At 35.6% G+C, this 23,667-nt stretch overlaps 1 protein-coding gene and 1 long non-coding RNA gene across 3 annotated transcripts in view; one reads left to right on the top strand and one right to left on the bottom strand.

The window, feature by feature from the left end:
- The window catches only part of LOC118766977, a 389,104-nt gene extending 388,862 nt beyond the window's left edge, over positions 1–242 (bottom strand). Inside the window, exon 1 of the long non-coding RNA XR_005002896.1 lies at positions 178–242. This is a non-coding gene — a long non-coding RNA (uncharacterized LOC118766977). The remainder of the gene's footprint in view (positions 1–177) is intronic.
- Positions 1–19,133, top strand: part of LOC118766974 — a 46,136-nt gene extending 27,003 nt beyond the window's left edge. Inside the window, exons 2-6 of one of the 2 annotated variants that reach the window (XR_005002892.1) lie at positions 2,202–2,256; positions 12,383–12,549; positions 15,503–15,680; positions 16,061–16,144; positions 18,886–19,133. Coding sequence is in view for 1 of the 2 variants with exons in the window: in XM_036510875.1 (XP_036366768.1) it covers positions 12,383–12,549; positions 15,503–15,680; positions 16,061–16,140 (425 nt within the window). In the remaining variant the exon portion in view is untranslated. The remainder of the gene's footprint in view (positions 1–2,201; positions 2,257–12,382; positions 12,550–15,502; positions 15,681–16,060; positions 16,145–18,885) is intronic. The other variant, XM_036510875.1, reaches the window with a different exon arrangement.
- The last annotated feature ends 4,534 nt before the right edge of the window (positions 19,134–23,667 follow it).

Here is a 23,667-nt window from a genome sequence, read left to right as displayed (position 1 = left end):
CAATGGTATACCTGTTTTTCTAGCTGGTCTGCATACTTATGAATACAAGCAGTTGCAGGTAGACCAGACAGAGGGAGAGAGAAAGCAATCCTGTGTGGCAAGTGGCAGCTATGATGTTTCACCATACATCTTCCCTCTCCTGTCTCTCACTTGTTTACTAGCGCCATTCTTACAAACATCACTCTGTCTATCTCATTCCTCTTGCTAGAACGACAAGAATATGTAAACTTAAAGCCATACACTCTCATACAAGAAAATACAACTCTCTTTTACCTGATTTATTTTATACACACCTGGCCGTCAAGGTTGGGAAATGAATATATGTAATGGAGAAATAAATATGTTATTTACAACTTCGGATAACGTCTTTCTTTTGCTGGAGTCAACATCACCATCTTTGTTTCAGCATAGACAATAACTGTTACATTCCGGTAACCATTCCATTACAGGGTGAACAAGAGTGATGATGTTCTGAGGAAAATTCTAGATATTGACAAGGGGAAACTAGCTGGTCAGTTTCAGATGACCCTCAGTCCAGACTCTATTATGGGTAAGTTCCAGAAATCTTTAGCCTAGCAGTGTTACCAACGAGCACAACTAGTTCAAGATAAACTTTACAGGCACAGAAGTTCCACTGGTCAGAATTGCCTGAGATACATGTAGAATGACAAAATTTCTATATACACTCATGTAGTGTCTGAGCATTACTGATTTATGAAATTATATTGAAAAGTTGTTGTTGAGTGAAGGACAAATCCAGTTAACAACCAAATCTACCAAAAGGATTATCCTATCACCTATTTCTTTATTACCCACAAGGGGCTAAACGCAGAGGGGACAAACAAGGACAGACATAGGTATTAAGTCGATTATATCGACCCCAGTGCGTAACTGGTACTTAATTTATCGACCCCGAAAGGATGAAAGGCAAAGTCGACCTTGGCGGAATTTGAACTCACAATGTAACAGCAGACAAAATACCGCTAAGCATTTCACCCGGCATGCTAACGTATCCTATCACCTGCCTTTCAATATACCAGACAGGTAGTATTTCTCCATGTAGTGGTTATGGTAAAAGAGCTTGTGTAGTGGACAAAGCTGAAGGGATTGAATTCAGACACCTCTTTAGTCAAGCCCTTATTAACTTCCTCAAGTTCCAATCAGAAAAGAAAATGTGGATAAAGAGGGAAGTGTTCTCAACTTGCAAATTTGTCAAAAGGTGAGAGACATAGGCAAAAACGGTTAGGGTGAATGGAACTACTCTAAAGATGTGTCTGTAGCTTGAAGAACAACAGTTAGGTGAGGGCTCGTTACTCTGATGGTCTGAGTGATCCTGGATTTTCAGGGTTCCTTGATTGGCTCTTGTTGGAAGCTTTCCTGTATCAGAAGAACTGCATCATCTATTTATTCACATAATTTTTGTACAATCTTTTATCGTTTATCTTTTACTTGTGCCACCCTGAAGAATTTTTTACTTGTGCCACCTTGAAGAATTTTTTACTTGTGCCACCCTGAAGAATTTTTTACTTGTGCCACCCTGAAGAATTTTTTACTTGTGCCACCCTGAAGAATTTTTTACTTGTGCCACCCTGAAGAATTTTTTACTTGTGCCACCATGAAGAATTTTTTATTTGTGCCACCCTGAAGAATTTTTTACTTGTGCCACCCTGAAGAATTTTTACTCATACCACCTTGAAGAATTTTTTACTTGTGCCACCCTGAAGAATTTTTAGTTGAATGAATCGACCCCAGTACTTACTTCCTTTTAAAGTCTTCTACTTATTCTATAAGTCTCTTTTGCCAAACTGTTAAGTTATGAGGATGCAAACACATACACACACACACACATGTATACAATAGGATTCTTTTCAGTTTCTGTCTATCAAATCCATTCACAAGTCTTTGTTTGACCTGAGGCTATAGTAGAAGATATGTGCCCAAGGGGTCACTCAGTTGGACTGAACTCAGGACCTTGTGATTGGGAAGTAAGTTTCTTACTACACAGCCCCCTTTATCTCTTCCTCCTTTTTCTCCTCAGCTCTTTTACATAAACCCTCTCCACCACAGCCATCACCACATACATGATTTGTAAACTGTCCTTGTAATGTGTCCCATCAGACACCCCTTTGGCAAATAAAAGAAACAACAACAACAACAACAACAATAATAATTATACTTGTTATTTTATTGTCTTTGCACAGCTTCTAACGCTGGAGATGTACTACGGTGCCAACTGTTCACTACCAGTGAACTAAGGTAACACCACTTATTTTTTTAGCACGATCCGGAGTATTTGAGCGGGTCCAAGCAGTGCTGTTTTCTGCAAGTGTTCCACCCTTATTGCAGACCCTATTTGTTCCGTGTACTCCTCAAGATTTTTACTCACTGTTCCTAGGGCCCCAACAGTTATTGGTACTAAAACAACCACCTTTTTCAGCGACCACAACTGCTTAACCTCCCAAGCTGACTTGTTATATACATCGATTTTTCTTTCTGCCTTATCACACACCTTGTTGTCAGCTGGGCATGCTATATCTGTGATCCAGCATCGTTTGCTTTCTTTCTCAATTAACACTATGTCTGATTTCCTATTCTCTATCTCATGGTCGCACTGAATCATAAAATCCCGTAGGATCTTTGCATTATATGCATTACTTATTATTATTACTATTATTATTCAGTAGTTTTATTTTTATAGCATGCTTTCACTTCACTACCGAGCGCAGCTCTGTGTGCCTTGGGTATGTGCTATGGTTTGTTGTGATGCTCTTATGGTTAATGTATTGAAAGTGTTTTGCGTAGGATGTGTGCAGTGCCAAGTAGTGCAACTTTCTGTATGTTATATATATTTGTAATTCCTGGTGTTTTTGTTATGTATTTGTCTGAATATTTTTTTATCATACCTAATGCGCCTACTATACTCTTTTCTCTTTTACTCTTTTACTTGTTTCAGTCATTTTGACTGCAGCCATGCTGGAGCACCGCCTTTAGTCGAGCAAATTGACCCCAGGACTTATTCTTTGTAAGCCCAGTACTTATTCTATCGGTCTCTTTTGTCGAACCGCTAAGTAACGGGGACATAAACACACCAGCATCGGTTGTCAAGCAATGCTAGGGGGACAAACACAGACACACAAACATACACATATATATATATATACATATATACGACAGGCTTCTTTTAGTTTCCGTCTACCAAATCCACTCACAAGGCTTTGGTCGGCCCGGGGCTATAGCAGAAGACACTTGCCCAAGATGCCACACAGTAGGACTGAACCCTGAACCATGTGGTTGGTTAGCAAGCTACTTACCACACAGCCACTCCTGCACCTATGATAAGAATTATTTCTGTTTTTAGATTCCACATTCAAGTTACCTCTATTTCCAGGTCTTTGTATTTTGAAAGTTTCACCATTTCTTTTAGAGAAACGTTGTCATCTGCTGATATTGATACATCAATTAGAAAGCATTTTCTTTCTTCATGATCTCTGTCAATTATATCTGGCCTATTGGCCTTAATTTCTCTATCTGTGTGTATTGGCATATCCCAGAGTATGGTTGCTTTCTCGTTTTCTGTGATCTTTTCTGGTGTGTACCTATACCATCTTTTTTCTGTTGTTATTCCATAATGTTGGCATAGCTTCCATTGTATGTAGGTCCCAACTCTATCGCATCTGTGAATATATTCCTTCTTAGCCAGGACTGGGCAGCCAGAGATAATATGATTTATTGTTTCTTGTCCATCTCCACATATTCTGTAGTTACTTGTTATGTTTCTTTTCATTAAATGTTTTTGGTATGTTGTTATTATTATTATTATTATTATTATTATTATTAATATTAATATTAAAGCAGCAAGCTGACAGAATCTTTAGCACACTGGACAAAATGTATATCGATATTTCCTCCATTTTTTATGTTCTGAGTTCAAATATCACTGAGGTCAACTTTGCCTTTCATCCTTTATGGTTCATTGAAATAGACACCAGTTGCACACTGGAGGATAATGTAATCAAATACTACTCTCTCCACAAATTTCAAGTCTTGTGCTTATAGAAGAAAAGATTATTATTATTATTATTATTATTCAGTAGTTTTATTTTTATAGCGTGCTTTCACTTCACTACCGAGCGCAGCTCTGTGTGCCTTGGGTATGTGCTGTGATTTGTTGTGATGCTCTGATGGTTATTGTATGGCAAGTGTTCTGCGTAGGATGTGTGCAGTGCCTAGTAGTGCAACTTTCTGTATGTTATATGTGTTTGTAAGTCCTGGTGTTTTTGTTATGTATTTGTCTGAATATTTTTTTATCATGCCTAATGCACCTACTATGATAGGAATTGTTTCTGTTTTTAGATTCCACACTCTGGTTACCTCCATTTCCAGGTCTTTGGATTTTGAGAGTTTCTCCATTTCTTTTAGAGACACGTAGTCATCAGCCTGTATTGATACATCAATTAGAAAGCATTTTTTTTCTTCATGATCTTTGACAACTATATCTGGTCTGTTGGCCTTAATTTCTCTATCTGTGTGTATCAGCATATCCCAGAGTATGGTTGCTTTCTCGTTTTCTGTGACCTTTATTATTATTATTATCATTATCATTATCATTATTATTATTATTATTATTATTATTCAGAAGTCTTATTATTATTATAGTGTGCTTTCAGTGCACTACCGAGCACAGCTCCGTGTGCCTTGGGTATGTGCTGTAGTTTGTTGAGATGCTCTTATAGTTACTGTATTGAAAGTGTTTTACGTAGGATGTGTGCAGTGCCTAGTAATGCTATTTTCTGTATGTTATATATATTTGTTAGTCCTGGTGTTTTTGTTATGCATTTGTCTAAATATTTTTTTATCAAACCTAATGTGCCCAGTATGATAGGAATTGTTTCTGTTTTTAGACTCCACATTTGAGTTACCTATATTTCCAGGTTTTTGTATTTTGAAAGTGTCTCCATTTCTTTTAGAAACAATGTTGTCATCTGTTGGTATTGGTACATCATATTATTATTATTATTATTATTATTATTATTATTGTTATTATCATTATTATTATTATTATTATTATTATTTATTATTATTATTATCATCATTATTATTATATTATCATTATTATTATTATCATTATCAAGGCAACAAGCTGGCAGAATTGTTACTGTACTCGATAAAATGCTCAGTAGTATTTCATCTGTCTCTGTGTTCTGAGTTCAAATTCCACCAAAGTCGACTTTATTTTTTATCCTTTAAGTGGTCATTGTAATTGACTAGCTTTGTCCTCCAAAGTTTCAGGTTTTGTACTTATAACAGACAAAATTATTACACTCAGCAACAAAAAGATTTTTTTGTCTGGTACCTGGAATATTTCAATAAATTCTTATGTGATTTTGCCAGTGAAATTCAAAAATAACTTCAGTTTTTCTCTATCAGGAATAGTCAGAAAACTAGACCTGATAGAATAAGTATTTTATTCATGGAAGAGGCATATATTATGAATCAATAAAGAGAGCGTAACACAAAACAAAACAAAGTACAAATAAAAATTCAAAATTGAAAATGCGCATTGGCAAAGATTTTTGGCAGAAAATTCAACGAATAAATTTTCACTTCTTTATGCACCGTGAATATTGAGCAACAGCAGAATCTCATTTTAAACACCTGCAATAGTCCACTATCATTATAGCGTCCCATCGTCTTTGGTACCAAATTTCCATCTCCTTGCTGTCCTGATGGAATTATTCATCTTGTTCATCACTAACATCTCCAATATTTTCAGGAAAAGATAATGCATTTTGATGCTCATATTCACACCAGTATCATGTAAAGTTGATATCAAATTGGTAATAAGATCTTTATAGTTTTCACTTTTGTGTTTTCCAAGGAAATTTTGCTCTATTTCTGCAAAGGCTAGCCAAGCTGATGCTTCATTTTCATGAAATTTGTGTCCATCAAGAGCTTACGGATCTATGGTCCATCAAAAATCCCTGCTTTAAGTTTTTCAATTATCAAGTCTGGAAATACACTGCAGATATACTTGAAGCACTCCCCATTTTTGCCAAGAGCTTTGATGAATTGCTGAATCAATCTGAGTTTGATGTGCAGAGAGTGGGGTAAATGATCTTATCTTGCTTAACTAAAGGTTCTTCCAATATATTGGCAGCTCTATATGGAACCATATTTGTTCAAGGCGGCCAGTCTTTCTTAACATAGTGGTTTATGCAGTCTCTATAGTCCCACATGCAAAGAAAGCATGGGTATTTGGTATAACCAGATTGCTGTCCCATGAGAAAATTTACCATCTTTAAGTCAACACAGATGACCCATTTATGATCATGATACAGTATCTTCATTAAAACCAACTTAATTTTTTCATATTTTTCCTTCAGAGTTGTTGAGTGGTCAAGTGAGACAGAGCCATACACATTTCCGTTGTACAACAATACATGTTTTAAACTATACGTAGAGCTGTCTATGAAAAAGCGCCATTCCTCAATGCTAAGTTTATTAAGAGGCCCACTGACATCTCTGTAGAACACCAGCTCTTCCTCTTTTGTGAAGAAAGAAAGGAACTTGTAGCAGCCTTCCATTATAAACACTTCATGCTAAGTCAGATAAAAGGTTATAGAGACACCATTCTCTAGAAGATTCTTCTCTTTCAGTTGGGAAGCCAACAATTCTGTAGTCAACTTTATCTTTCATCCTTTCAAGGTTGAGAAAAAAAGCACCAGTTGAGCACTAAAGTCAATGTAATCAACTAACTTCTACTCTTATTGTGCCTATATTAGAAGGGATTATTATTGTTGTTATTGTTGCTATCTTCTTCTTCTTCTTCTTCTTCTTCTTCTTCTTCTTCTTCTTCTTCTTCTTCTTCTTCTTCTTTTCTTCTTCTTCTTCTTCTTCTCTTCTTCTTCTTCTTCTTCTTCTTCTTCTTCTTCTTCTCTTCTTCTTCTTCTTCTTCTTCTTCTTCTTCTTCTTCTTCTTCTTCTTCTTCCCCCTCCTCCTCCTGTTGTTGTTGTTGTTGTTGTTTTCACCAATATCAGCAAGACAACTGCTCTATTTAGCAGATCAAATCTCCTCTAGAAAACTTCTCTATCATTTTCAAGATATATTTTAGGGATTTTTTTTTCCTACCCAAAGGACATCAGAATGCCGGAATGGCCTTCTTACAAATCACTTAGTTTCCATTTTACAAATACCAAATACCACACCAAACCCCAAGCATTCTATGGTTTCTACTTTGATGTTTAGACAGTCAATAACATTACTCACTGTTTATTGATCAACAGTAAACCTCAGCCAATGAGGAAGAACCTACAAGGCCCCCTTGTCCTACAAGAACCTCAAATCATTCCTTACCCTTTAAAAATACAGTTTTGAATATACATGAAAGGCAAGGATGATCGAATTCATAATACCTTAGATCATAAGTTTGCTGGATCAGAGCTCACTTAGAGGTAAACAATAACAGCAGCAACAATTTGATCAAAGAGATCTCATAGAACAGTAATTGTTCATAAATTTTCATTGTTTTTTTTTTCCTAAAAGATAATCCTTATGATGACATGACATTAGAAGATTAAATAACTGCCGTTAATCCAGAATTAGCTCAACTGGATCTAAATCTTCCGTAATACTTGTTTATATTGATGGTTACTAATTTATTTTGGAATTACCTGTTATGAGATGATGGTTCAGTGGAATTTAATTAAATCTATCAGAAAGAGCCAATGAGGAAGCCTGCTAAAAATAGCAGGCAAATTTTCAACCTGCTAAAAATAGCAGGCAGATTTTCAACCTACTAAAAATAGCAGGCAAATTTTCAACCTGCTAAAAATAGCAGGCAAATTTTCAACCTGCTAAAAATAGCAGGCAAATTTTCAACCTGCTAAAAATAGCAGGCAAATCAACACTGTAATGTCTTCAAGTGAGAAAAGTAAACTGGATAATGTAGTCCTAGATACACTATGTCAGAATAAAAGATTGGATGATCAAGGCTGGAAAGCTTTGATTATTGACTTCCGAGGTCAAGGTTGGCCAGAGGTTAAATAACACCACCACCATGAACCACAGCAAGGGAGCCACAACATCATTATTCAAAATCATCTAAGTTACTTATCCACATTGTCCTCAGTAAGTCATTCCATGTCAACCCAATCTCAGTTAAGTTATTGCTACAGTGTCACTCAGCTTTAACTATATCCATCCTATATCGTCACTCAACCTAAATAAATCACCACTACATCCTCACTCAACTTCAATCTGGGAGCCCAGTAAAGGGCCATTAGTGCTGATTCATAAAATTAAAAATTCTTTTAAGAATAATTAAAAAATTTATTCTACTTTGTGAACTTTATTAGTAAAAATCAATTTAAATCAGACTATCTTGCAAAGGCAGTGCTCCAGCATGACCTTAGCTGGAATAGTTAAAACAAAAGTATTTAGATTTCACTTGTTATTGTTAGTAATCTTTTTACTACATTGTTTTCTTATTTGCCTGATCTGAGTTGTTTAGCTCCAAGTCACCTCTAATTAAGCAAACTTATGATCAAAACTGCTCCAACTTTTTCCTATTGTACAAGGAACCTAAGACCACATTAATCAAAGTAGCCCATCCATCCATCCATCCCTCCATCCATCATTCCATCCATCCATCCATCCATCTATCTATCTATCTATCTATCTATCTATCTATCTATCTGTCTATCTATCTATCTATCTATCTATCTATCTATCTATCTATCTATCTATCTATCTATCTATCTGTCTATCTGTCTATCTGTCTATCTATCTATCTATCTATCTATCTATCTATCTATCTATCTTTCTGCCTGTCTGTCTGTATATCTATCTATCTATCTGTCTGTCTGTCTCTCTCTCTCTCTCTATTTCTCTCTCTTCCTCTCTCCCTCTCTGTCTGTCTATCTGACTCTATTTTTTGTTTGTTTATCTGTATATCTATTTCTGTTTGTTTCTTTAAGTTAATGTGTCCATAGTGAAGACTAAACATTTCAGTCTTATCATTAAGTCAGTCTGATAGACTTTTACTCTTGACTCTCCTATTAACATTCATTTTAGAGTGTACAGAAATCTGTTATATATATATATATATATATATATATATATATATATATATATATATATATATATATATATATATATATATATATATACATATAGATATAGATATAGATATAGATATAGATATAGATATATATACATATATGTATGTATATAAATTTGTATTAAGATAATTTCTCCCAGCCCAAAAGTATTTTGGTGTGCATTTGCAGTTCCGACCTGAGATTTAAGCCACAGGAACTTTTTCACAATATGAGGATTTTCTCAGTTTGTCATCACCGGTGATGGAGCCAAGATGTGAACCATCCATTCTATGCTTATACATCCTAAAGTCTAGGATGACCCATGTAAAAGCACTTGTGCTGGTGCCACATAAAGGTGTTCATCCCAGTGGCACATCAAAAGCATCCAGCACACAAGGTGGAGCGATTGGCATTGGGAAGGGCATCCAGCCATAGAAAACAAGTCAAATCAGACTGGAACCTGGTGCAGCTCTTTAGCTTGCCAGCTCTGGTCAAACCATCAAACCCATGCCAGTGTGGAAAACAGACATTAAAGGATGATGATGATGATGATGATGAAGCAGTCAAATAGTGTCTTTGAGCATTATTGATGAAGGAATGCCTCTGCTGGTAGAGCCATGTTTTGAAGTTATTTTCAGTGAGTCTGATGTAGGACTTCAGTGTAGAGTTGTCTTTTAAGTGACTCTTTAATGTAATAAACTACAGATTAGCTCAAGTAGACAGTTACAGTTAATTTATAGTTAATTTACAGTTAATTGCAGTATTTAGATTTCACTTGTTATTGTTAGTAATCTTTTTATTGCTATGGTTTTAATACAAACTGACAAGTTCTTATTGGTAGACAGAAACTATATAGAAGTCTGTTGCATCTATCCATCTTGTTGCATTTGTTCATCTGTCCATCCATCCAGATATATATAAAGAGAGATGTGTATATGTGTGTGTGTGTGTGTGTGTGTTGGAAATAACATGAAACTCTGAGTAACAGTTTGTGAAAACTTTTATGGCTTTGATAAAAAGTATGTATGTGTGTGTGTGTGAGAGAGAGAGAGAGGTGAAGGGAGAGAGAGAGAAAGCAAAAGGGGTCATGCAAAGGATGTGTGAAGACTAGAAAGAAATGAAGCTGCAACAAGTGTACATGAATAACAAAGTACAACTGTATTGAGAGAAAAATTAGGTCGAAGAGGAATCAGATGTTGTATGAAACATCTTTAGATGGATGAGGACAGCTGTATAGAGAAGTTCCAGTTTCTTCAGTTGGATGGAACTTGTAGAAGAGGAAGACTCATGAGACATGGAACAATCTCAGGGCTTTGAATCTCATAGAGAAGATGAGAAAGAATTGGAATAATTGGTGATATGTAGTACTCAAGAAAATCCACACATCTCTGCAAAACTGAGGTTCTGGGCCCCTCATCTAATTTCCTTGTCAAACCTTCTCCACTGCCAACCCTCATTCCTCAATCACTGATCTTTCAATCACTTGCATAACTGCAGTATTCTACTGCTGTAATTAAATGAGGACAGAACTACATATTTTATTGTCTTTTCTATGATATCAGTAATCTTTCTTACTACCAGGAACCACTTCACTTGACATCCAACTGTCATTCTTAACATTGTCCCTCTCCACTTACATTTTACACTGATCACCCCATCCCTCCATACTACCAAATTTTCTCTCTCTCTCTCCCCACCAAACCACCTCTTATTAACCTACCCGTATGCCCATATCATCATAAATCTCTCACTCTCTGCATGCACTATGTTTGTCTCTCCACTCGCATTCATGCAAAACTTACCCACCCACACACCACGTCCTTTTCTCATCTTTTTCCCATCTACCGTAGTATTACTATTCTACTGCTTTTCATTCCTTCTGTACTGCAGTCCACACATACTCTCCTCAATCTCTCCCCCATCTATCTCATATATATCACTAATCATACTTAGTTTTCATCCTTTTTTACCATCCAATTCATATTTATCATCAACACCCCACTCAATCCTTGTCCATCGTTCAGTATATTTGCATCATTACCCCATCTTTAACCATCACTCACTGTCTCCCTATTTATTTGCTTCCATGACCCACCCTCCCTATTTATTTGCTTCCATGGCCCACTCTGACATTTTATCACCATCCTTATCTTCCTTTCCCCAATTACTCTCACTTTTACGTAATGTGAGTAACCAGGTATCTCCTATACAGCAAGAAACCTATTCCATCCTCTTCCTTCATACTTTAACCTTTCATCAACAAGCATAAAGCAGCCTTTCTTCCAATTGTAGCACACTCATTTAAAGGGGATCTTTGTCTCATGGGCTACATGGGGATGTCACTGGTGTTAGTGCAATGTTAAATTTACCCAGTACACTCTGTAAAGTGGCTGGTATTAGATACAATGCCAAAGCAGATATTGGAATATGATGTAGTTCTCTAACAGTTGAATCTTGCCTACAAGGTGCTCGTGTACTGGAAATATTTCCTTAGTTCACTTTGAATTTAACTTATTCTGGATCACCTTAAAAATACTGAGTTAATTTGTATTTTCAGAAATATTAATTTCAACGATATTTTCAATATCTAAATATGTTAATATAATAGAAACAATTGTCGGTTTTATAAGGTGAATTCTAAAATAAAAATGTGATTTTCTCTATACATATTTTTGTTGTCAAATACTCTGAATTTCTTGAAATTTTTCTAAATGATATTAGGATCTACTTGTCACACATGAGGAATTACCTGGGGTGTGTATTCTACTTGCATTTATTGGTATCTGATAATTGGATATTTCTTTTTTTAATTTTATGCACCCTTTTCATGGGCCTGGTTTCCCGGTTTCTGTAGCATATGTGTTCCCCCCAGCTGGACGGGATGCCAGTCCATCACAGCATTACTCAAGAAACAGGAAGAAAGAGCGAGAGAAAGTTGGGGCGAAAGAGTACAACAGGGGTTGCCACCACCCCCTGCCAGAGCCTTGTGGAGCTTTAGGTGTTTTTGCTCAATAAACACACACAACGCTCGGTATTGGAATCAAAACTGCAATCCTCCAACCTAGAGTCCACTGCCCTAACCACTGGGCCATTGCGCCTCCACGATTGTTGGATATAGTCAACCAAATTTGTTTAAGACCGAATGCTTTATTGGTATCTGCCTGGATTTTTTAATGCCTTTTTTTCCTTCTACATATATTTATATATACCTTCAAAACCTTTTGACCAACTCATAGATTCTCTCTCTACTTCATCTGCTATATAAATCCATCTTCTCTTTTCAGAATCTGTTGACATTGTAATAACTCCTGGTGAAGTAAGAGCTGGAGGAAAAGAAAAAGTGAAGATCACATGTATAGACAAAAAGTACGCCACTAAAGTATATGCCATAACTATTTCCAAAGATGGTAGAGATATTGTTACCATTGAACCTCCAAAGAAAGCAAGCTGGGTAATTATATTTATCAATTAATCAAATATAACTGTTGATCTCTCTCTCTATCTATCTATCTATCTATCTATCTATCTATCTATCTATCTATCTATCAATCTATCAATTTATGTAATTGTATATACGCTTACTCTTTTATTTGTTTCAGTCATTTGACTGCGGCCATGCTGGAGCGCCGCCTTTAATCGAGCAAATCGACCCCGGGTCTTATTCTTTTGTAAGCCCAGTACTTAATCTATCGGTCTCTTTTGCCAAACTGCTAAGTAACGGGGACATAAACACACCAGCATCAGTTGTCAAGCAATGCTAGGGGGACAAACACAGACACACAAACACAGATATGCATATATATATATATATATATATATATACGATGGGCTTCTTTCAGTTTCCGTCTACCAAATCCACTCACAAGGCTTTGGTCGGCCCGAGGCTATAATAGAAGACACTTGCCCAAGGTGCCACGCAGTGGGACTGAACCCATAATCATGTGGTTGGTAAACAAGCTACTTACCACACAGCCACTCCTGCGCCTATATGCTTATGTAATTTTTTGCTCCTCTGTCGCTCTTACTATTCTCCAGTCTTTTTTCTCTCTCTGTTCTCCACTTATCTCCACATGCTATCCCCTCTTTATTCTCAACTACATTCCCTATTTTCCACTTCCCCCTCTCTATAGCATCTCCCTTTTCATTCACCCTATTCTCCAACACTCCCTCTCTTTCTCTCTCTCTCTCCAACCTGTCTCTGTTTTCAACCTCCTTCTCTCTGTATTCATTACTCTATTCACTAACTCACCTCTTCTCTCTGTTTCTTCCTCTCCTGCTTTAAATATATAACTGCTTCTAAATTTTGAAATCCACAAATAAAAGATTATAATAAAGGAGGCCACAAATTAGGAGGTGCAATTGGTGATTAAATTAACTCCAGCACTTGACTAGTATTTCTTTCAAGGAATTTGGCATGTATTGAAATCAGCATGAAAAAGGACATAAGGGAATACTGCAAGACATTTGGTTTTTCTCGTGAGACATTAAAGGAGAAGGTTTTAGCAAAGAGTATGCCGCTATACTTAGATTTTTTGACTTAGAGAAAGACCTTAGATTTGTTGACTTAGAGAAAGACCTTGTAGGGATATTAAACTCTGCAGTCTAGAGGTCACTAAGAAAACTGGATATAAAACATGTAGAGTTTTTGGGCCTGATATGGCCAGTATAAATGCTAAAGGGTTAATATAGTTCCCCAGGCCATAGCAGAGGAATTTAAAACTAACAGTCAGTGGAAACTTCTAAATGCCAAAGACTTAATTCTCATAGCCGAATCTGTGCAGAAATTTCAAACATGGAATCAAAGCCTCGAATTGAGAGAACTTAAATTAAACATAGCAAAGACAAAGGCTTTATAATTGGTAAGGAAGAGACAAGGTGTTGCCACCAAGAAAAAGCCAGGCTCAGTATGTGAAAAAAGAACAGGTAGGAATTCCATAGATAGACATGGAATGCAGATGATGTGTGACAGCTGGAAAGAAATAAGATGAGCACAATCAAATGGATGTTTTCCTCAGAAAAGCTTAAAGATTTTTGCCATTAACATTCTCTAAAGGGCTAATACTTGTTCACTGAGAGGTAGGGAAATTTTGTCACACAAAATTAAGTATTTAATTCAAATACATAACAAAATGCCTGCAGTGGATTTTAAGTCAAGACCCTACCAACTGATACTCTTTTACTCTTTCACTTGTTTCAGTCATTTGACTGTGACCATGATGGAGCACCGCCTTTAGTCAAGCAAATCGATCCCAGGACTTATTCTTTGTAAGCCTAGTACTTATTCTATTGGTCTCTTTTGTCGAACCGCTAAGTTACAGGGACGTAAACGCACCAGCATCGGTTGTCAAGCGATGTTGGGGGACAAACACAGACACACAAACTTATACACATACATACATATATACACACATACATACATATATATATATATATATATATATATATATATACAACAGGCTTCTTTCAGTTTCCATCTACCAAATCCTCTCACAAGGCTTTGGTCGGCCCAAGGCTATAGTGGAAGACACTTGCCCAAGGTGCTACGCAGTGGGACTGACCCCGAACCATGTGGTTGGTAAGCAAGCTACTTACCACACACCCACTCCTACGCCTATATATTATAATATAATATATTTTTCATTCAGCTATTTCCATTCCATTTAGACTATTTAGGCAGAAACCATGTAGACACCCTTTATAGAGAGTGTTCTTGTTCATAGGCTTCACATGAACCTTGCCCTTAGATACTTTCAGTGGAGTCTTCTCTGTTGCAACCACCATTAGGTCCACTACTTGCAGTGGTGTGGTAGCTTGTGTACCTCAATGATCCTGTGAGTTATGCCAGCAGAGCACAAGCTCCTATTATGGCCTCCTGTGTTGAACAGGTTAAAGGATAAAGGCTAGGCTAGTATGGACTAACTCTTCCCAGAGGTAAAAATGAGTCTCCTATGCTGGACAGGTCAAAGAGTAGAAGTCAGATAAATATGAACCAGCTCTCATGCCCATCACTATGGAGGTGCACTGGATGGCACTGCCTTCTATCACCTACCATAAATATCAAAAATACAAAAGTAAAAATAATTATAGAATCCCAGACAACCTATGATGGCCACTGTCAGGAAAATGCAATTAATAAAATTTATAAAATAAGAAGTGTTCCCTACTCAAAAACTTAGAACTTCCCTCTAATCACAACATACATTTTATTTTACTATGATTAATATAACTTTGAGAGGCACTTTCTGTAAGGTTAATGACCCACTGATGGATAATTCTACTTAGAAGTTGTTGATCAATTGACTCTAATTATCTCAACTTGGGTGAATTAGATATTGATTTAATTATTGATTGATTGATGACGTTGTTGTTGTTGATGATGCTATATATTTCTAATCATTATTCAGGTGGATAATGATATGTTAAGAAGATCTTACCTAATCAACACCCACATCAGTGCTGGTAATTCAATTGCTACCCTATATGTGACCATCCCTCGTGGCTGGGACACTGGCATATACAGGTGTACTGTTCAGAAGACACCACGTCCAGAAACTTCCAGACCAATGGCATTGAAAGTCAACGGTGAGTAGACACTAATACAAAATAAATGGTATATTCTCTATCTAATGAGAACAGATATTTCTTAAATAATTAATTAGTTAAGAAATATCAGATTAATTATTTTAACATCATTAGGTATCAGATTAAATGAAATACAGTGTTCAAAATAGCCTGGCTAATTTAAACTAATCAAAATCATAATAATTAATATTTTATTTAAACACTATTTAAATTTACCAGATTTGCATTACATTAGGAATTCCTATTGTAAAATGAAAAAAATAGAAATGCTATATCTCTTGATGTATTGTGAACATAATGATTACTATGTATGAGACACAAATTAGAAATAACAGTTTGTATTTTCAAAATGATTAAGACAAATAAAAATGTTTTTGCAGGATCCAGTCTACCTCGAATGGATATGATGTTGGTACTTTTAGTTGCTGCAAATATGGTATATTCTGTGATGAAAAGTTAAATATGTAAGTTTGAAGGTTTTGGTTTGTTTTTAATTCTTTAAAATTTAAAATTTATTTTGTTATATACTTCTATTAAATATTGCCTCTTTTAGATGAATTTACTTAAGTTAGACATACTGAAGTGCTCGAATTCACTTTTTGAACAGATATATATTGAGTATAGTATTCACTTTTATCATTGTTGTTTTAAAATTGTTGCTGCTATGAGGCAATGCTGAAAAGTTCTTAGCTTTAAGGGTATCACGAAAGTTCCTGGTTGGAGACCCAAACTTCAGATTTCTTTTATAGGGCTTAGAAAAACTTAAGAACAACTGCAATAAGTGTATGGATCTGAGAGGGGAATATGTTGAATAAAATCATAATTAACTCATCCTCCTGTATTTTCATTACTCCAAAGTCAGGAACATAGCATCCCCTCATACAATTGTTTTTATTGTGAAGTTTTTCTGCTCAAGTTGAAACATGAAGGCAGATAATTGAAGAATAACTCACTAAACAGTTTCCCATTAGAATAAGGTATATTGTCCTTACAGTTCAAACTTAAATACATCAAAGATTAGTAAGTTCATTGTGAAAGGTTTAGCAGTAGAAAGGTGATCAGTTTGAATGATAATGTAGATTTCTTGTTGGCTCATCAACATCACATTTAAATGGATGAAATAAATACCAAACGTTAATCAGTAAATAAATCAAGTAATTGTCTGAATGATCATGCCCAAACATTTGAAGCAAACTTTGGTTCCATATCACAAAAGAATTCTTCTGTCAATGTCTCAGATATTTCAACAACTTGATAACAAAACTTTTCAGATTGCTGCTCCCATCTATTCTGTTTATTTTAATCATTGCCATATGGTATCAAGTTTACTCTCACAGTGTAGTACCTCAGGCATCTTCTACTGCAACTTCAGATTGACCAAAACCTTTCAAGTGAAGTTTAGTGAACAGAAACTGTATGGAATCCTTTTAGGGGGATTGTTTCTGTTCTTGGGTAGCAAACTTAATTTGTCGTCTGGCATACCACCACTCCCTGGGTTATACATTCATATCTTTAGTTTCAATATAAGCATATGCTTACTAAAGATATGTAGCACCACTATCTGAGTCATACATTTTTATCTTTAGTATCATATCTTTTAGCTGAGTATAGTTTGTTGTAACATTCAGGATAGGTCGCCAGTTTTAAAATAATTCCATTCTTCCTACAATCAGTCTTGAAGAGCTGCAAAAGATTGTGGGTGATGCTATTTTCTCATCTAACTAAGCCATAAAATAATTTCAAATATGTTATTCATAAAGCTTTGAGATTCATTACAAAATCAGAACAAACAAACTTAAGTTCAAGTAACGTTGCTATCAGTACTCATAATTCCTCTCCAAAATGCAGGCATAATGAACTGACTACTAGAATAGTCTTTGGATGTTTCTTTACAGATTGAAGTTATAATCTTCATTACTTCAGTTCACAAAGGCAGTTTTGATTACCAGTTGAAAATATCTCATTTCACTTGAAATGAATAGTACATTTTGTAGCAATACAAATTAGTTAGATACAAAGTGAGCAACATATGAACAAAATATAAATTTCGTAAATTGTTGCATGGTTACCAGGCCAGGAGAGCAATGATTCTGAATAACAACTGATTCAGAGTAGAAAGGAATTTTTTTTTCAAGCTGTGAACAACTTCTCTAGTAGTTGTGGTGCAATAAAATTGCATCCAGTCTATACTGTAATAAAAACGTAATAAAGTTGATCAAGTTTCTTTGTTGTTGTATATGCCAGATCACATGGACCCCCTCCAATTTATGCCAGTTTGTAAAATGTAAAATGATTCTTCATTATGGCATGTGAAACTTACAAAGTGTCCTAACAACAATTTTGATCAACAAATCAGTTTCTGTCATATAAATAAGTATCTTCTATCATCACTCATGAAATTGTAATTTGCTAATTCAGTTTAACATATATGGAGTATGGCTACCGAAATTTAAAATACCCAGACAGTGGCTGTCTTTAAGGATGTAGAAAGAGGCTGTATCATCTTAAAGCATATGAAATATGTTAGTCTCGGTTTATGAGTGTAGCTCTGACAATTTAAGGTATATAAAATGTGGTTGTCTTGTTTTATGACATTTGCTCTTTAATGGCCTGCTAACCTCACCTTTTGTACTTATTTCTATCTACATATGTCCATAGCTTAGTGGTCAAGAAGTTACTTCTTAATCATGAGGATCCAAGTTCAACCTCACCACCACCACCACCACACAACACCTTAGACAGATGTCTTATATCAAAGCCTTATTTCAAACGAAGTTCCATGAGTGAGCTAAGGTGGACAGGAACCTTACAGAGGCCTATTAGATAGACAGGATCTTTAGTACCTGAAACTTGAATACCCAGCTTTGTATCTTCCCACACACACTGTCATTCTAGGTCTGCTTGAGTATTACAATCAAAGGTACAAGCACTTATTGGAGTACTCAGGTACTAAGACTATAATATAATGATAGTTTCATTGATCAAGCAAATTTAACATTGATTTATCAAAACAAATATGAGGTATATCATTATATTTTGGTATTAATTTTTATTATCCCAAGCCAGTTGAAAAGATGAAATTAATAGTCTGTGTAAAATCACATTAAACCATATTTATTAAATACTTGCAATTTATTCTTTTAAAAAGTTATCAAAATAATTCCTTATTATTATATATTATATATTTTTGTTTTATTTATTACAGTTTTCTTTCAACATCATTAACAAGACTGGTTAGCTCCAGGGGATCTAAACAATGAAATTAAAACACTCCAACACACATGCAAATGTACACAGAATACAAATAAAATCCATTGACAAACTATTAAATGTTCCTGACAGCAAAACCTAATCATCAGTAGGTTGATAGTATTTTTACAACATAATGCTATATTGTTCAGCTGGGATTGTAGATTGGAATACCAGAGAAGAATTTGAATGAAAGAAAAGAGTGAGGGTAGGCTTTGTGTATTGCTGTCATCAGCACCAATAAGCTCTTTGCCTGTTGTGATGATAATAATATAATAATAATAATAATAATAATAATAATAATAATAATAATAATAATAATAATAATAATAATAATATATATATATATAAAGATTTTAGAGCAATTATTAACAGTTAGTTGTTAAATTGTGTCCATGGTTTGTGAAACACAACACTAGCTCAGTTACGTCTTAAAAATTCTTTAATACATTGGTTATAGCAATTTGCTTTTGTTGATTATATATATATATATATATATATTTATATGTGTGTGTGTGTGTGTGTGTCTATATATATATATATATGTATATATAAACAAGAAAAAAAAAAGAATCCTTAGAAATGCACTTTGATCCAATATTTCTGACATTTCTAAATACATTCAATGGAAATATATTCAATTTGCATAGCTTTCCAACTCTTTCAAACAGTTCCATAACATCTCTAGATATATTTCAGAAACAATTTCTTACTGTCTTTGAAATTGTTTAATAAATGATTTTTATGTATTTTTCATAAATTTTCCTCATTTGTATTAATCCATATAAGAAAAACAAAAACAAAAACAAAAAAATAAAAAACAAAACAAAACAAATGTCTTTAGTTCTGCTAATAGTTGGAATGTCCAAATCTGAATAAAGTACCAAGTACTGTCACTTGTCTTCTGTTTTTCTTTTTTTGTATTGTTATTATTAATGTACAAATCCTACATTTCTTTTGTGTCTATTTAATGTCATCGAAAACAATTTCAGTTAAGGTCACAAGACAAATGTTTAGGTTATTTTTTGACACAACTTCAGTGTAAAAATGTTTTTTGTGAACAGAAAACTCAGATGTTATCACCATCATGATCATCCTATAACGTCCACTTTCCATGCTAGCTTGGGTTGGACGATTTGACTGAGGATTGGTGAACTAGATGGCTGCACCAGGCTCCAATCTGATCTGGCAGTTTCTACAGCTGGATGCCCTTCCTAACGCCAACCACTCTGAGAGTGTAGTGGGTGCTTTTACGTGCCACCTGCATGAGGGCCAGTCTGGCAGTACTGGCAACGGCCATGCTCGAAATGGTGTTTTCTACGTGCCACATGCACAGGAGTCAGTCCAGTGTCTCTGGCAACAACCTCGCTCGAATGTTTTGTTCACGTGCCAGTAAGGCGATGCTGGTAATGATCACGCTCAGATGGTGCTTTTTACGTGCCCACAGGCATGGAAGCCAGTTTGTTGCTCTGGCAGTGATCCCGCTTGGATGGATCTGTTAGCGCTCCACTGGCACGGGTACCAGTCATTGAATTTGGTTCAATTTCGATTTCGATTTTGTATATATATATATTTATATATATGTTGTTGTTGGCATCCTGTTTGTCTTGGGAGACAATGGAGTTGCACATAAAATAATCTAGTCCGGCTTTTACATTTCATATCCTAATACATCTCCTGCTGTGGCTGTGTTGTCCTATCCTGGACAAACACTCCCTCTGGCAGGTGCCGCAAATGTAGCGAAGACTTTGCCTGGTTGGTTGTAATGTCATAGTTTCTTGTTGACGTCTTTTTCTGTTTTTCCATTTCTCTTCTCTCTCTCTGTCACTCCTTTGTGTTCCCTCTTTTACGGTACATCCCCAATCTCTATGGTTGCTGGCAACTGCTTCCCAGTTGCTAATATTGTTGTCGCAGGCCTTCATGTCCCTTTTGCAAAGATCCTTGTATCATAAGAACGGTCTTCCCACAGACGTAGTGCCCCTAGAATATGCCCTTGGGGATTCTGCCATCTTCCGTCATATATATGTGTGTGTGTGTGTGCATGTGTATGTGAGTGAAGGCACATGGCTTAATAGTTAGGGTATTTGATTCACGATTGTAAGATCATAAGTTCAATTCTCAGCGATGCGTTGTGTCCTTGAGCATGACATTTTATTTCATGTTGCTCCAGTCCACTCAGCTGGCAAAAATGAGTAATACCTGTATTTCAAAAAGGGCCAGCCTTGTCATACAGTGTCATGCTGAATCTCCCTGAGAACCATGTTAAGGGTACATATGTAAGGGTACAAATCAGCGAGCTGGCAGAAACGTTAGCATGCTGGGCGAAATGCGTAGTCGTATTTCGTCTGCTGTTACGTTCAAATTCCGCTGAGGTCGACTTTGCCTTTCATCCTTTCGGGGTCGATAAATTAAGTACCAGTTACTAACTGGAGTTGATGTAATCGGCTTAATCCATTTATCTGTCCTTGTTCGTCCCCTGTGTTTAGCCCCTTGTGGATAGTAAAGAAATAGGTACATATGTCTGTGACGTGCTCAGCTACTTGCACATTAATTTCACAAGCAAACTGTTCTGTTGATCGTATCAGCTGGGACCCTCATCATCATAACCAATGGGGTGCTCCTTGTATATATATATATATATGTATGTATGTATATAATCCCATAAATTGAACTTCCCCATTTTTTTAAAATACATATATATAAAACTTACTTGGAAAAGGATGTGTGGCGTTCAATCATATAATATAAATAATATATAAATATATGCATATATACATACATATATGTACTGTCCTGTTCTTGTTACTACTTTCACCCTCCGCAAAAAATCCCAAATTTTATTTAATTTGCTTTGCGGGAACGCCTGTTTCAATGAAGTCGCATCTTGTCCTTACCTTCGAAACACAGAGTAGATGAAACAGGGACAACCGAAGAAAAGGAATATTCTTTATGTTGTATGTCTTGTTTCTCTGTTTGTTTGTTTCTATGTTTTTGTTTCTCATTGTGTTCAATGTTTTTTTGATGTCCTGTACCCATATATGCATGTATATATACATATATTATATATATATATATATATATATATATATAATCTGAATTTTATAATATTAAGTACACATCACAGTTGGTCTTACCAATCAATTTCATGCAAAAAAATACAATGGAGTGTTAGGTAACAATCCAATTATATAAATACGCTCATCAGAGGTAGCTGACATGGAAGGGAATATGGAGAATGCTCTCTATTGTCAGAGGTGGACTAGCACAATGGGTCAGCACCTGCTGTAAAAAAGTCGTGAAATGAAAAATGGTCCTGAGGATTTGGTGGGAGTTATGTCCCTTAGTTAGGTATGTTGTGAAATCAGCAAGAGTTACCTTGAAGTGGGGAAAGTTTGTATTAATAATGTGTGCGGGGATGGGGTGTGTGGTATGTGTAGTGGTGTCATATGTATAAAATTTTCTGGGGATGTAGATATATATATTGTATTGTGTTCGTTGTTCTGTTTTCTTTCTGTAAAGGATAAACCTGTGGGTTTTTTTATACATTAGCATGCGGTGAGTAATGTATAATGTGTGTGGGGAGTCTGTTTATATGTGGGGGTAGTTATATAGGGGTGTGCATGTGTACACGGGTGCATTGGTGTGTGTCTTGGTCAAACACATTTTGCCAGGCCCAAGGGCATTGGTGGAAGGTCGTTTGCAGAAGGTCGAGGCAGTGAACCTGTGGTTGCAGTTATAGTGGGTCACGCAGGTACGATAGAATGTACTTTATTTCATGCAGACAAGCATTAAACACCTCACTCCTGCTATTGAGATAAACAACTGGGTGTTGGGTACATTTTAAATAGATATATATAAATATATGTATTTATACAGGCCTGCTGTATATCTATATACATGTTTACATGTGTATGTGTATACATATAAACACATATATTTGTGTATGTATATGTTATTATTTTATGTTTTTATGTTCACTTTCCATGCTGGCATGAGTTGGACAGATCAACAGGATCCAAAAGGTTTCAGTTTTGGCTTGGTTTCTATGATTGACTGTCTTTCCTAATACCAACTACTTTACGGAGTGTACTAGGTGTATTCTTTATAGCACCAGCATTATAGAAGTTGTCTTGCCTTCAGCAAGACTAAAGAGTTTCCTCAGCCCTGTGTTGTCTCTGTTCAGTTCACAATGCTTTTCTTCATGCCACCAGGATCAGTGAGGTCACTTTGCAGCTTACAAGGTCAAACAGCCTCCAATATCGAAAGAGGGTGTAGGGGAGAGATTGATGACTCTAGGTGAGATATTGAGAGAAGCTACAGGAATGGATTTATTGTTGTGGAGGGATTAAAAAAAAGATAGTGTTGTAGAATAATAACGAAAAGGACAGGGGAGAAGGAAAGAGTAGTGTAGGGTTTAGTTTGAAAAACAGAAGATTATGAGTAGGAAGGACGTACTGCTATTGCAAGTTATACATATCATCACCATACGTTCACACATACATAAAACACAAGACCATCTGGTTTTTAAGATGAACAATTTCACCTTCAGGTTGCTTAAAAGATCATTAAGTATTGACATATGTGTATTAGAGGAACACAATGTTTTTAAATGTTTATGCTAAGACTAATAATCTTAGAAAAAGTTAATCAGCTTATGCATATACATTAGATATATATATATGTGTGTGTGTATGTATATATATATATGTGTGTGTGTATATGTATATATATATATATA

This window comes from Octopus sinensis, linkage group LG18 (genome assembly GCF_006345805.1).
Source record: "Octopus sinensis linkage group LG18, ASM634580v1, whole genome shotgun sequence".
NCBI classification, from domain to species: Eukaryota; Metazoa; Mollusca; class Cephalopoda; order Octopoda; family Octopodidae; genus Octopus; species Octopus sinensis.
This window is presented reverse-complemented; position numbering and strand designations above follow the sequence as displayed.